Source organism: Schistocerca cancellata, chromosome 5 (genome assembly GCF_023864275.1).
Source record: "Schistocerca cancellata isolate TAMUIC-IGC-003103 chromosome 5, iqSchCanc2.1, whole genome shotgun sequence".
NCBI lineage: Eukaryota > Metazoa > Arthropoda > Insecta > Orthoptera > Acrididae > Schistocerca > Schistocerca cancellata.
In genome coordinates, this window is record NC_064630.1 from 331593129 (window position 1) to 331608060 (window position 14932).

The 14932-nt window shown below is 39.2% G+C and overlaps 1 protein-coding gene across 1 annotated transcript; it reads right to left on the minus strand.

Moving 5' to 3' along the window:
• Positions 1–837: 837 nt before the first annotated feature.
• Positions 838–1545, minus strand: LOC126188524 (putative syntaxin-2). The gene has a single exon (XM_049930126.1). It carries the CDS (start codon positions 1543–1545, stop codon positions 838–840), a length of 708 nt encoding a protein of 235 aa, XP_049786083.1.
• Between the last annotated feature and the right edge of the window lie 13387 nt (positions 1546–14932).

Consider the following 14932-nt stretch of genomic DNA (forward strand, 5'->3'; position numbering starts at 1 on the left):
TTGGCAGGTTAATATTAAGGGGTGGCCGGATGCCCTTCCTGCCGCCACCCCATACCCCTCCGGGACGGAGTTAGTGTACCCCCGTTCCTATTTCTGCTGTTTTGATACCCGGGATTGTATCTGTTTTCCCTGCGGTTCCACGGTTTGTTTCCATATGTTTCACCATTCTGCCCCCGCGGGTAGTTAAGCTGTTGTGTCTGCCCGCCGGGTGTATTATTATTATTGTGACTGTAATTACCGTTACGGTTACTGTTATTGCTGTTCTGCCTTTGACCGTCCTCGTGAATCCGGTCAAAGGTGTCCAGTACTGATAGTAAATAGTCAACATTATCTGCCAGTACTGTGGCGAGTCTTTCTCTGATCAGGATTGGTAACTTCTCTTTAAGAATTTCCAAAACATCAACATAAGATATGGCTTTATCCCAATATCGAGTTTTATTTAGATATTTTTCGAAATATTTACGTAATCCTCCGCTTTTTGGATTGAATGGTTCAGGGTGGAATACCTCTTTCCGCAATCGTTCCTGAATTCCGTGGAACCAAAATTTGCCTAGGAATGCATTTTCGAAATCTGAATAGGTGTGGCAGTATTCTGCAATTTCATTCGCCCATAGGGCAGCTTCTCCTTGTATTTACCCAATGATATACTGTATTTTCTGCTCCTCACTCCAATACTGTGGCGAAATGTTTTTGAATGATTTGAAGAAGACAACAGGGTGAACTTTTTTATTTTCTGCAGAAAATACCTGGAACTGCCTGTACTTCAGTAAGCTTTTGTCTGTGAAAGTTGCATGTGGTGTTGATGAATGACTACACGAGCAATGCGGTGTATAATTGCTACTTGACGGCACAGCTAACAGCTGGTGAGGTTCTATCTTTCACTTGTGGTGTGTACCGTTGCTGTACCTGATCTTTTACTCGTACCATACTCTTTTCATTACCAAATTCAATGCTTGGTGGTTTGCTTATAGCAGTGTCAGTAGTGACGGTTCTAGGTGTTTCTGTTTGTGTGTTTGTCTCTACAGATGTTTGTTTGATTTGCTCTAGGGCAGTCTTAACCTGTTTCGTTACTCTGTCAACTATTTCTGTCTCCTTTTCAGATAGATGGCTTTCGAAACCTGTAAGGCATGTGCCGTATTCATGCACCACCTTTTGTGCCATTATAGTGTCTTCTAGACTTTGCTTTACTAAGCTTAGATCTTCCTTGATCTGTTTTTGCCCTAATTCTAGTGATCCTATTCGATCTGACAGTTTTGTAACCTCTGTTGGAATGTTTCCGTAATTCTCCTGTATACTGTTTACTTCGGTTTTCATGTTTCCTACGTCAGTAATCAGTTTGTTCTGTGATGACTGTAATTTTTCTTGTTGTTGATGTAGTGTACCTAATTGGTTCTGAAATTCATTGTGCTCCACAGTGAGGTGTTTTAACTGCACTGTGAGGCTCTGTACTTCGTCTTTTACCCCTCTTATCTGCTGCGTTATATCCCTCTTTGATTCTTCTACCTTCTGATTTAACCGTGTTAAGTCCCTATTCGTTTCATCCATTTTCTGTGTTAAGTCATACCTAGTTTTCTCGATCGATTCGTCTATCTTTTGTGTGATCTGTGCGAGTTTGTCTCCTAGGAAAGTGAGCAAGGCCGCAAACGCTCCATTTCCTGCTACATCGCCTAATTGCTATGCAGAATGTGTTGTGTCGGGTTGTGAAGCTACAGGTTGTGTGTTCTGCAATTCACATGCACTCGAAATTTGTGTTTGATCTCTGTTCGGTACGTAAATTATTTTCCTTATTGTGTTGGGACTATCGCAAGTTTCTGGGCCAAGCCCGTTACGGCTACTACCAGAACTTAACGTGTCCGAAGCTGTGTTAATCGGTTGCATATCTTTGTCAACACTACACGCTTCCATACTTTGTATGTCCAAATCAGTAATATTGACTGTCGCGTCTGTCATGTTTACATGTAGGTCAGCTGTGTCCATACTCCATAGCAACAAGTTAGTTGACGTGGCCTGTGACGTCACTTGTAGTGCGCAACATGGTTTCCGAATCGTTACTCGACAATTGCGACATTATTGATGTTAAGATTTTTTACGAAAACAAATTTTGCACTACAAATGATGTTTTTCACTTTCAAATTTGTCAAAAATGTGAATGTAGGTGTTACAAAACTTCATTGCACTCGCGTATTCCGCCAAGCGTGCTCTAACACTGGGTACGTAAAGACAATGCTCTTTGACAATTCGGCTTACGTCACACGCATTCTCCAACCACACAATAGCATCGTAAGCGATAGATATAGGCGGCAAAGTATGAACTACAAGATGTTACGACTCGCGTAAAGCAGCAGTATGAATTTGCATTTTATCACTCACCATTGGTGTCTTCTGATTGTTTGCTGACAAGAATGCACTTATGTACTTCTTTCACCGTTTTTTCCGTCTCCTTTTTTAATATATTACTAATTTTCCTTTTATATTATGTGCATTGCTCATCCAGAAATGTTGCACTCAATTTTGAAGTTGTTACATGTAACAGAAATTAACGTTATGTTAACAGTGACAAAGACAGAATCAATAAATAATTTCTTTAAGTCTACAATGTTTATAAAATTTTACTCATTCTCATATTCGTGTCCTGTCAAAAGGTAGCCAATTCTGTGGTAAATTTGGTTTTTTGGTAGGTAGTTTATTTTTTAAAGTTTAGGAGGATAGGAACTCGTGAATGAGACTACCCCTGATTTTTATCCGAAGTAAAATTGCCAAAAGAAAATTTATTTCTATGTGAACAAATTTCTATTAAAGTTTTCTAAGTCGCCAAAAGAATGTGTTTTTAATGCATTATTGAGAATGTACCTTTTCACGACCGTATCGGACAATATGGGTCAATTTACTACAGAAATCACAACCTTGGATAATTTTTGAGATTTAACAGAGTGAATTTGCTTTTAGAATCCCTTTTTATCTAATTTTACAGTAGGCTGTGTAGATCTTCGTTTTCTCTTGATAGCTGCTGGTCAGGCTATTGTCTCCGTTGATTTTCTCCCTCCGATTCTTGAAGTAGGTAGGTATGGAAATGATTTCTTTTTTTTAAACTCTTGATCTTGCTGTTTTTCATATTCATTTATTGCTTGTACATATTTACGACCATACGAAATTGAGTTGCAATGAAATCTGACATTATCGAATCTTCAAACTGGTCAATATCATTTACAAGAATCATTTACAAGAATACATCAGTCACTTGCACTGTTCCTATGAACTGCTCTACGTGTTATCACAGTAAGAGATCTTAATTGCAACTACTGCCGCTCTCGACTGGCGGACGTCTATCAACGCTACCGCACCTCTTTGGTCAGAGATAGCAATGCCTTGTCTTCGCTGCTTCCGACCAAAGAGCGTGTTTACAAGAAAATTTATTTATTTATTTTAATATTAATTTACAAAAATGATAATTTAAATAATTAATTGCGTAATTTCATTTGAATAAAAAAATATTTTCCTTTTTCGTCATTTGAGTCAGTGGGGAGGGGTCTGTTCCACTACAGTAACCACAAAATGGGGAGTCTAGGATAGAAGGTGATGTGGATGTAACAATATGATCAATATATTACTCCTGTTATTGATAACTACAAGAATGAGGAAGTACTGGTAGGACACAGAGATGAGTGGTTATGGCAAGGGAAAGTCCTATTTTAGAAATAAATAAAATAACAAGAACTAGATGATATATGTTCCTCTACTGACACAGTGAATGTGAGTTGATACAAGGAATGGACATTTCTGCATAATAGTTGACCTGTTATAGCTGGGATTGTGATCTGTGATGTATGTCAGATGGTCAAATGGAATAAACTAGAAAAAGAGTATGGGATTTTATTGGTGGTGGTGATCTGTAGGTACCACTGACTGTAGCACGGGTGGTTTCCACACCCCACACCATTGCTGTGGACAGTGACGCCTAGTCACCCTATGGTGTCAGGAATGAGGACACCTGTCAAGGTGCCCCCCTATCAACACAAGGACCAGCAGCCACAGGCTGTGGGCTGAAGAAAAGTAAGGTTCTCTTCACTCCTGGAAGATAAAATAGGGAAATCTTCACAAAAATCGAAATCTCAGAAGGATAAGCAGAAAGATAAACTCTTTTCTGAGGCTTAAGATGTTCCGCTCCCCTGCCCTGCAGCAGTCGAGCCTATGCACACGGACGATGGATCACACAATCAGCTGGACCATGACCTGGTAGCAAAGTAGTCACAACCATATTTTCCATTTGTCACTTTCTCAGACCCAACACCAATGCTTTTTCAATGGAACTCTAATGGCTCCTATTTCCATTTGATCGAGTTCCATCATTTAATGGTTACTTACTCCATAATTGACATAGTGCTTCAGGAAATATTGCTTATGGCAACACACCTCCCTGCTCTGAAAAACTACAGACACTACTGTACCGGTCACATTAATATCAAGAGAGCATCCGGTGGGATCTGTACCCTCATATGTTCTGATATTTTCAGCGAGCAGGTGCCCCTTACCGCTGCGCTAGAGGCCGTGGCTGTTAGTGTTTGCTTGTCAGTTTGAATAACTATATGTAGTGTTTACATACCTCCAGATGGACCTTTCCATTATCATGAGCTTTTAGAGTTAGTGGAACAGCTGCCTCCACCCATCCTCTAACTAATGGACATAAATGGCCATAATCCTCTGTGGGGCAGTGACACTATGTCTTACAGAGGCCGAGTGCTGGACTCCTTTCAGAATTGGATGTCTGCCTAGTCAACATTGGAGCTGCAACCCATTTCAGTGTGGCCCAAATAATGTTTTCTGCTGCTGATCTCACAGTTGGCAGCCCAAGCATCTTACTTGTGATTCAGTGGTGCATCCATGGCAATGTTTGTGGCAGCGACCATTTTCTTATCGTTCTCTTCCTCTCCACTCACAGATATATGGAACACGATCCACGTTGGTCACTTCAGGAAGCTGATTGGCAGGCTTTCTTCTATACAGCCATTTCTGCAGCCAATCATGTGATGGATATCACCAATGTTTTTACAGGATACTATTGATACTATTACTCATGCTGCAGCAGCAGTGATACCCTACTCCTCCGGCTCATCCCAATGACTGCTGGTGCCATGGTGGTCTGAAGATATAGCCACAGCTATTAGCGACTGCTGTAGGCACTTCAGCAGCACAAACACCATCCCTCTATGGATAATTTAATAGCATTCAAGAGACTCCAGGTAAAAGCACAGTTTTTAACAAAGAAAAAGAAGCATTGAGTGTTGGGAGCAATTTGTCTCAACTATGCAATCCTACAAACAATCGTCCCAAGTGTGGACTAAACTCCATCATATTTGTGGCCATCCACCAATCATGGTGGTTCCTTGCATCTTTATGAATCATAACATCTGCACTGATCTTGAGTGCCATCTGCTATTTTTCCACACACATGTAATGTCCATTTTAGTGAATGGAAGCTTCACAGTACTTTTGCAGAGAAAAGAGTAACAGCCCCTGGACCCAACAGAATCCACAGCCATATGGTCAGACATCTTTGTGCTGACAGTGTGAAACATATCCTCGTGCTTTTTAATCACATTTGGTGGGAAGGAATATTCCCCTCCCCCCTCCCTTTCTCCTGCAAAATCATGAGTTATGCATTTTTGTCACCTACAGACTGTGCGCTTGCACACAGAAATTTATCTTGGTGACCAGTTACTTGAAGTCATTGAAACTTCTAATTCTTAGGTATTTTATTTGACAACAAGCTAACTTGGCTGCTGCATGTCAGCCAGCTCAAGGCAACTTGCATGAAGCTGAATGCTCTCCCTTTTCTTAGTCACTCCTTATGGGGTGGGGACCACACAGTTCTTCTGAGACTATACAGAGCACTGATTTATTCTGCATGGACTATGGATGTGTTGCCTACGGGTTGGTAGCACTGTCTATACTGAGCTTACTGGGGCCTGTTCACCACATTGGCATGTAGTTGGCAATGGGGGCCTTCCGTATGAGCCCAGTTGACAGTCTCCTGGCAGAAGCCATTGTCCCACAACTTCGGTTTGGATGACAGCAGCCTCCAGCAAGCTACACAGTCACAGTATGTCAGATGTCCACTCACCCATGTCACTGGGATGTCGATCCTACCCTTATCCAACACCTTTTTTGTTTTTGAATACTCTAATTCAGTATTCATCTACATGGACAGATTGAAAGTCAATGATAGGGTTGGTTGCACTTTTGTGTGTGCAAGGGGATACGAGAAGCACTTTCTGCACCCCAAGTGCTCACAATGTATACACTGCAGTGTTGGTTGCCATATCTCACAGTTTGCAGTATGTCAAAACCGAGGCCATCACGATGAACTTTCTGATCTGTGGCGATTGCGTGAATTGCTTTAAAGGCATAACCCTGTGCTATTCCAAAAATCTTTTGGTTGCCAACATCCAGGACTTGCTGACTGAACTCTACAGCACAGGTAAGACAGTGTCCTTCATCTGGACACTGAACCACATAGGCATTCCAGGAAATGAACTCACTGACCATCTAGCTAAAGACACAACTACAGGAGATCAACTGGATGTCGGGATAGCAGACACCGTTTTATGATTACAACTTTGAAGCAATATTTTGAAGTTCTTGAAATTGGAATGGCAAGCTACTATGATCCAAAACAAGTTAAGAGTGATTAAAGGGTCCACTAAGATGTGGCATACATCTTGTATTGTGTTGACTACACATAGACCACACAAAACTCATCCCAGAGCTCCTTCTGTCTTGGGAAGATCCTTCTCACTGCAGCTTCTGTTATCTACTGACGACAGCAAATGTTCTTGTTGAGTGCGCTGTGCTGGCTGATCTGCGAATTCTCAGCTTGCCTACTCACTACCACAGATGCTTGCAGGTGACAAGACAACCACTAACAAAGTGTTGCATTTCCTGAGGGAGAGCGGATTTTACACTAAACTATAACAGTCCTCCACTTCCAGTGTTGGGAGTGGTTTTTTTTGTGTGTGTGTGTGGGGGGGGGGGGGGGGGGAGGGGGGGTAGCCTCCCCCTGTGGCAGTTACACCTCATGTGACAGCATTCCCTCCTCATGTTGTTGTGGCTTTAGGCCCTTACAAGGTGCTGCGTGGGTTATCTCCGTTTTCTTGTACCTATCATATTACTACTGCTGTCATGCCCTTTTAAACTGTTTGATTTGCTCCTTATACAGGATGCTTAAAAAAGGACTTTATAATTTTAAAAATTCATATAAATTTATTGAAAGAAGATATAGAGCTGGGTTTAGTGTTATTTTGTAGGGAAACGTCAAGTTTTTTAGATTAAACTAAAGATGCTGTATGGGGCTGCCATTGGTTATCCTGCACATATCCCATCAATTTCATCACAAACTTGGTGCAGCATTGCAGGTGTAATGTGCTCAATGGTGGCATAAATTCTTGCTTTAAGTTCAGGTAGAGAAGCTGGCACAGGAGGTACAAACACAATATTCTTGATGAATCCCCATAAAAAAAAAAAAAAGAGTGGTATCTGGTCTGGGGAACGTGGGGGCCATGCAATTGTGCATCACGGCCAATCCATTGACCTGGAAAGCGGTCACTGAGAAAAACATGGACATCAGCCAGGTAGTGGGGTGGTGCACCATCTTGTGTGAAGTAAACATTTCGTTCTTGGTCATCCTCATCGATCTGTGGTTTCAAAATTGTTGTAACATATCCAGATACACTATCCCGTTGATGGTTCTCTCACAGAAAAAAAAGGGGCTGTACACTTTGTTCTTGCTCAGTGCACAAAAAATGTTCAGTTTAGGGCTGCCATGAACATGTTTCAGTGTTTGATGTGGATTTTCACCGCTTCAAATCCTACAGTTATGTGTGTTAACCTTTCCACTTAAGTGAAAAGTTGACTCGTCAAAAAAGATGATTTTGTCCAATAAATATTCATACTAATGTAAACAATTTAACATATACACACAGAAGTTCTTGAGAGCAATTTTATCAGTGTCTTTTATAGCCTGTATGATTGTCAATCTGTATGGTTTCAAATGCAAATGGCTTCTCAACACATGCCAAACAGTCATATGAGGGATTTGCATTTCGGGTTGACTTTGCACAGCTGTTGACAAAAAGTTTTCTCACTCATTCAACAATGTCATCACATATGCTTGGACACCCTAATGATATCCCATGTCTTACCAAGCACCCTGTTTCTACAAAACATTTATGTCACTCATAATTTGTGGGCCTACCAGGAGGATCTTTAGTGCACTTGGTATGAAAATTATGCTGAACTGTTGTCGCCAACTTCGACGCTTCAAACCAAAACACACAGCTAGCACTAATGGGTCCAGTGAAGAGAACCATCTGTAAAGCAACTGCTGCTAGTGCTCCTCAGGGTGCAATTTGGCACTAGCAAACTATGCGAGACAAAAATTGATGTATTTCCCTACAAATTGACACTACACTCAACTATGTAGGTACTATGAATTAATTTATTGAATTAATTTATACGAATTTTCAAAGTTGTAAAGTCCTTTTTGAAATACCCTGTGTAGTTGAAGCACCCAAACCCCATTTTTTACCACTTTTCGCCGGCCGCAGTGGTCTAGCGGTTCTGGCGCTGCAGTCCGGAACCGCGGGACTGCTACGGTCGCAGGTTCGAATCCTGCCTCGGGCATGGGTGTGTGTGATGTCCTTAGGTTAGTTAGGTTTAAGTAGTTCTAAGTTCTAGGGGACTTATGACCTGAGATGTTGAGTCCCATAGTGCTCAGAGTAATTTTTTTTTTACCACTTTTCACCTTTTTGCGTGTTTCTCTCATCATAAGGAGGTACTGATGACCCAGTAGTTTAGTCCATTTAAACACATAATATCATCATCATCATCATCATCACCACTACCAAGTTATTATGGGATATTGATCAAAATATGCTATACTATGAGGTGCAACAATAAAGTAATGAGACTGACTTTCTTTGCAAGATGTGGCAACCCTGCAGGCTTGTGTAGGCACACTATCTTTGACCTTGGACCATAAGCTGCTTCTAGTCCAAGCAGCACATTGATACAACTGCTCAGTCATGAGAGGAGGTTATGTCAAAAGGTCAAGTTTTTCGTTAGCATAAAATGTTTAGTGAAGGCAGAACAAATGTTGTAGATGAAGACTGCAGTGGACGGCCATCAACCTCACGGACAGATGTCAACTTGAGCAGGGTACATGAACTCGTACAATCTGATCTAAGATTGCCCGTCAAAATGATTGCAGAAGAACTGAACATCAATAGAGAAAAGGTTCATCTAATAATAAGTGAAGATCTTGGTATGAGAAAGATTTGTGCAAAAATGGTCTCCAAAAATCTCACACCACAACAGCGAGAAACACGGAAAAAAATGGCAGCCGATCTATTAGAGCAAAAGGAAATCAATCCAGAATTGTTGAGCCATGTTATCACTGGTGATGAAAGTTGGTTTTTCAGTATGATCCAGAGGCAAAATGCCAAAGTTTGCAATGGTGCTCAAAGGGATCACCCAGACCAGAAAAGCTCACGTCAAAGTCAAAAGTGAAATGCATGCTTGTGTGCTTCTTTGATTGCAAGGGAATTGTTCATAAAGAGTTGGTGCCTCCTGGACAAACAGTTAACCAATATTACTAGAAAGAAATTTTAGAATGACTTCGTAAAAGAGTTCTTCATGTCCGTGCCAACATTGCTGATAATTGGTGTCTGCATCACGATAATGCGCCATCCCATACTGCTCTGTCAGTACAGCAACTTTTAACCTCAAAACAAATTTTGTACTACCACAGCCACCTTATTCACCAGATATCACTCCATGCAACTTTTTTCTATTTCCAAGAGTCAAAACGGCAGTCAAGGGACACCATTTTCAAACAACACAAGATGTCCAAAAAGCTGTGACGAGGGTCTTGGGTGATATTTCAGAAGATGATTGCAGAAATGTTACCATCAATGGTAGAAGTGCTGGAAAAAGTGTGTGCAATCAGAAGGGAACTACTTTCAAGAAGACAACACTAAACTTGACTAAAATGGTAAGCAACAGTTTTTTTCACATCAGTCTCATTACTTTATTGTCGCACCTTGTATAACTAGCCTTATTAACAATGATTAGTAGTGGTGTAAAATATGTGAAATAAAATTATTTTAAGTATTTCCAATAGGAGGTTTTTATTGGATAATGGTCTGTGGGTTGAATGAGTCTTTAGAGAATGATCAGGATGGGAAAATGTAATACAGACTACCAATTAAAACAGACAACTGAACTGAAATGTTATCCACAAGGAAATACCTCTGAATGCACAATGAGGGAACACCCATTTATGTAGAACATAATGTTCCCAGAGATACACAAAGTGTATGCAGGTAGTATTGGAATTCAGTAGCATATTGAATGATTTGTCTCTCTGAGCCAGGGATGGCTCCCAAGTAAATTATAAAACCTCTGTTTATAGGAGAACCATTGTTAATGCCATTCACATTTGAGAAAGGGCTCTATCAAATTAAATGAAGAGCACTTATGAGACAGAATAGAGAGAAGCCTGAAAGTAGGAGCAGTGATACAATAAATTAGCACAAATTAGTGCAAAAATGTGTAGGTTGGGTGTTAAAAGTACGAAATTATTTTCAGTTAATTCAGTGGCTGTAGTGAGTCACAGAAGAAGTAATCCATCTTAACTTTCTATGTGTGTTAGATCAGCAGCTGTTAGAACCAAGAGACTGAGTAATGTAAATGAAGAGTCATTAGCATTTTGCAAAAGGAAGAACTATTTGGGATTTAAGGGTGCAGGCATATAACTGTCACTGGTGTTCAGATAAATTAGCCATGCAAGGAATATCCAAAGAAGAATGTTAGAAGCACTGAAATTACTATAGTAATGGGTTGAAAGTCTGTGAAGGTAAATGTTTGGCATGCAGAAAATAAGTTTATTTTGGACTGCAGCATTACATCAGGAGGCACCAAACTTGATTAAGGGTGGGTTGTAGAGACAAAATTATTAAAATAGTCTTAATGTTGTTTTAGTTTCAACATATTATTCAATGATTATTTGTCTAAGATTTTGGAATGTTTTCACCTGATTTATATGACAGTGAACATTTATTAGATAAAGGTGTACAGGTATGCTTTCAGTGTGGAAGCTTCATTAATACTAGCAAAAACTAACAGCTTTTCTATGCAAATATAGATACGCAAATACTAGAGTATTTTCTTAATTGGTGTTTCTCAACGTTGTCTACTCTGAGTGTTACCTGAAGCGGTTTATCTGGTGTGTAGAGTGCCATACCTGCTATGACATGAAGGTATCTGTTGGTGAACTCCAGCTTGAGGAGTACCTCAAACAAATAAGACATTTCAGAACAAATGTCTGCACTACCACGTAACATCATATGTATAAAAATACAATGTAAAAGTGTGTATTATTTAAAATCCATAAACTTTAATGTAACATTAAGTAACTTTTATGTATAGAAAATTTTGCACCAAAAAGTCCTGAACTTAATTCCACTAAATTCCTGTGTCGTTACAAGTAACAGGTAATGTAAAGATGCCTCATCCAGAAACTGTGAAAGAATTGTGAGCACTTCTCAGTATGCTTAGTCTTTATCATAAACATTTAGAAAATGCTGTACAGAAACAAGCTGTTTTACTCCTCTGATTGAATGGAAGTGAGAGGAACAACAAAAGGAACATAGATTTTACTACACCAAGCAACAGAACAGACTGAAAAATTCAAAGAATATCTAGCCCAGGTTGCATTAATAACTCTAAAGCTTGGAGTATGGACTTGAAATGTTTGTGAATGATAGAATTTTGTTGCAGGAGCAGCTCTACAACACAAATGGGATAGAATCTGGAAGCCTATTGGTTTCTTTTTGAAGAAGGTTTTCCTTGGATCCTCAGTATTTAACAACAATAAAATATCTCAAATAACTACTTGAAGAGAGAACAGTTTCTGTCTACATGGATCATGCTCCATTAATCTTTGCATTCAAACACAAGAATGATAGGCTTCACCAATGTGACTCCATTATTTCAAGTATACCTTTCAGTTCACAACTGATTTGAATTGTGTCTTGCACTGAACATGTAGACAGTGATTATCTATGTAGGCTGAAAAAATTAAAAACTTGTATCTCACAAACTTGTGTGACCGAACATGTAGAAGTATAGGTAGCAAAGGACTATGGAATGTACATTTTGCCAGAAAAGTAAAAAGATGTATTCAATCCCCTGTTAAAAATTTAACAATGTTGATGAGTATTTGCAAGTGGGATATATTGAGCTAGTGGGTCCTCTACCACCCTCCAACAGATTCACTTACTGTTTAATCTTTGCAGGTAGGGGCCCATAACACTGAGGTCTGTGGATTGAAACCACATTTTTCTAAAATTATTTCTTTTTCTGATTGCGTCAAGCTCAATTAATAAGCCTAAAACATCTGCTAGAGTGCACTGATTCAGGGTCAACAGCAAACCCTGTAATTCTGAAACAACGACATCATGTGAAGAAACTGAGAACAACTTCCAAACATGTAGCCTTTTTTAAGATTTTGCAGCAACTACACTCCTTGATTGCAAAGTTAATGCTCTTCTGGCGCACTCATGCCAGCTGAACAGAAATTGTGAGTATGCAAAACATTGAAGCAACAGAATGTTTTATTTTCTGTCTTATCAGATTTTATTTACATACTGATTTATTTAACATGACAAGATTTTGAACCCTAAAACATATAATAAGAGATCAAAGAGCATGATTTCAGTCTAGTAGGTTCCAAGCCTTGGCAAAGATTTTTGGTTTTTCAATAGATAGGAACTACCGCATACCACCCACAGGCTAATTAAATAACTGAAAAGTTTTGCCAGATGCTGAACAGTGCCATTTGACCCATGCTGCAGCCCAGACCAGTGGAGTAATATTTTAGATAGAGTTCTAATTGACTTCTGTTGTTCCTTCCAGAGTGAATGTATTTGTACAGTGTCAGAAATGTTGTATGGTACTATACTAAAATAACTCAGAGGTCTCTTTTTAAGAACCTCATATCACAGTAAATGCTGATCTACTGAGCTTTGTCACTGAACAGAAGAAATGGATCAGTCACATAACATCTGCCATATATTCATGCAAGGGCAAATAAACAGCTTTCATCCTACATCTACACTTGTACTCAATGAACTGTTGTGAAATGCAGGGCAGAGGACATGTCCCAGTGTACCAGTTATTGGGGATTTCTCCCATTTCATTCTTGTGTGGAGCTCAGGAAACATGATTGTTTATATGCCTCTGTGTATGTTGTAATTAATCTAATCTTGTCCTGACAATCTGTATGGGAGTAATATGTTGGCAGTTTTAGTATGTTCCTGAGATCATCATTTAAAGCCATTCCTTGACCCTTTGTTAGCAGACATTCTTGGGATAGTTTCTGTCTATCTTCTAGAGTCTGCATTGGGCTCTGAAAAGTATTTGTACAAGTCATGTGTGTGTTAGAATTGAAAAGGTAAAGAGTGGACTCACATGACCACATGAAGGTCCTTAAGAACTGATTCAGCATTTTGGAGAGTTTTTCACAATAACAATGAAAATAATCAACATTTCTGTTGATCAAATGAAGATAACCTAGTTTCTTTCTGACAGAAGTGCATGTGATGGCCCAAAACCATTTGACCAGCTATCCAGTTTATTAAGTGTTCCAAAGTGCCCCAGAAATTTACAAAACTTGGACATTTGGTGAAGTTGTGATAGACTTGCTATAGTTTGAATTTTACCAAAATCACACATATTGTTACTATCAACTGAAAGGAAAACCAATTTTGTAAAACTGCTATGAGCTGTATGGCAAATTTTCAGGTCTTCCATTCTGGGAGGTTTTCTTGAGGGTGGATCCATTCCATGGGGGATTGGGGGGGGGGGGGATGGTATCCAAGTGTGCAACCCATTTTCATGTCCTTGATATTTTGGGGTTGCTAAAAATTGTAGAGGGAGACCAAGCCTGAAGACAGTAAGCATGTTCAAATGAATGTAAGTTGCATTAGTTATGCAGATATTAAAAATAGCAATTGTCATTCTATACCATAGCTTTTCCATTATATAAAAATTTTTAAAAATTTTCCCCTACTGCATATTATTTCCTTAAATTGTAAGACTGCAGTAACACTTAACTGATGTCAGCCAAACATACATTACTTGTAGCAATATATACAACCTAGACAGTCAAATGCATATTTGATTTTTACAGCCTCTCTAAGAAAAATAGGAGCAGATTGAACAACCTTACATACACTTATAAACTAAAGCAAATTCTTTCTCCACCATGTATATTTTTGCCTTATAAGAGAGGTATAATTTTAAATAAACCTTGTCATAACTCAGTATTTACGTAATGTTTAGATATTCAGTTAGTTACACAAGTGTTTGATCATTTATTTCTGCTTCAAATAGAGGCCACTAGTTAGCAGGCTTGCAGTATCACGTACAATTCTGGTTCTGCTGAGGTTCAATGAGAGGAAAGAGCAACGTGAAGACATTCACAGTAGACTGGAAGAAGGTGAGTCAAAATAAGATATTATAATTGTTGGTCAGTTCATTAAAGATATGCTAGAATGTAATTATTCTTAGCCAGAGGTTTGGCTAAGTAATAGCAGTGCACAGAATATAATTGTGAATTTTATATATTTCTTTATATAAGTAGATTGACTGATTCCTTGCAAACCCACAATTTTTTTTTTTTCATTTTGTTCACACGAAGATATGAAGATGGCACCAACAAAAAACTGGCTTGCTTTAGCAAATTAAAATTAGGAAACACTAACATATCCTGATTGTATTGAACATTCAGTGATAGAATTAAAAAAGTAGGGTACTGCGAGTATGACATAAACAGTACTTGGTCTGATTGATGGTAGTTCTGCATGATAAAACATCA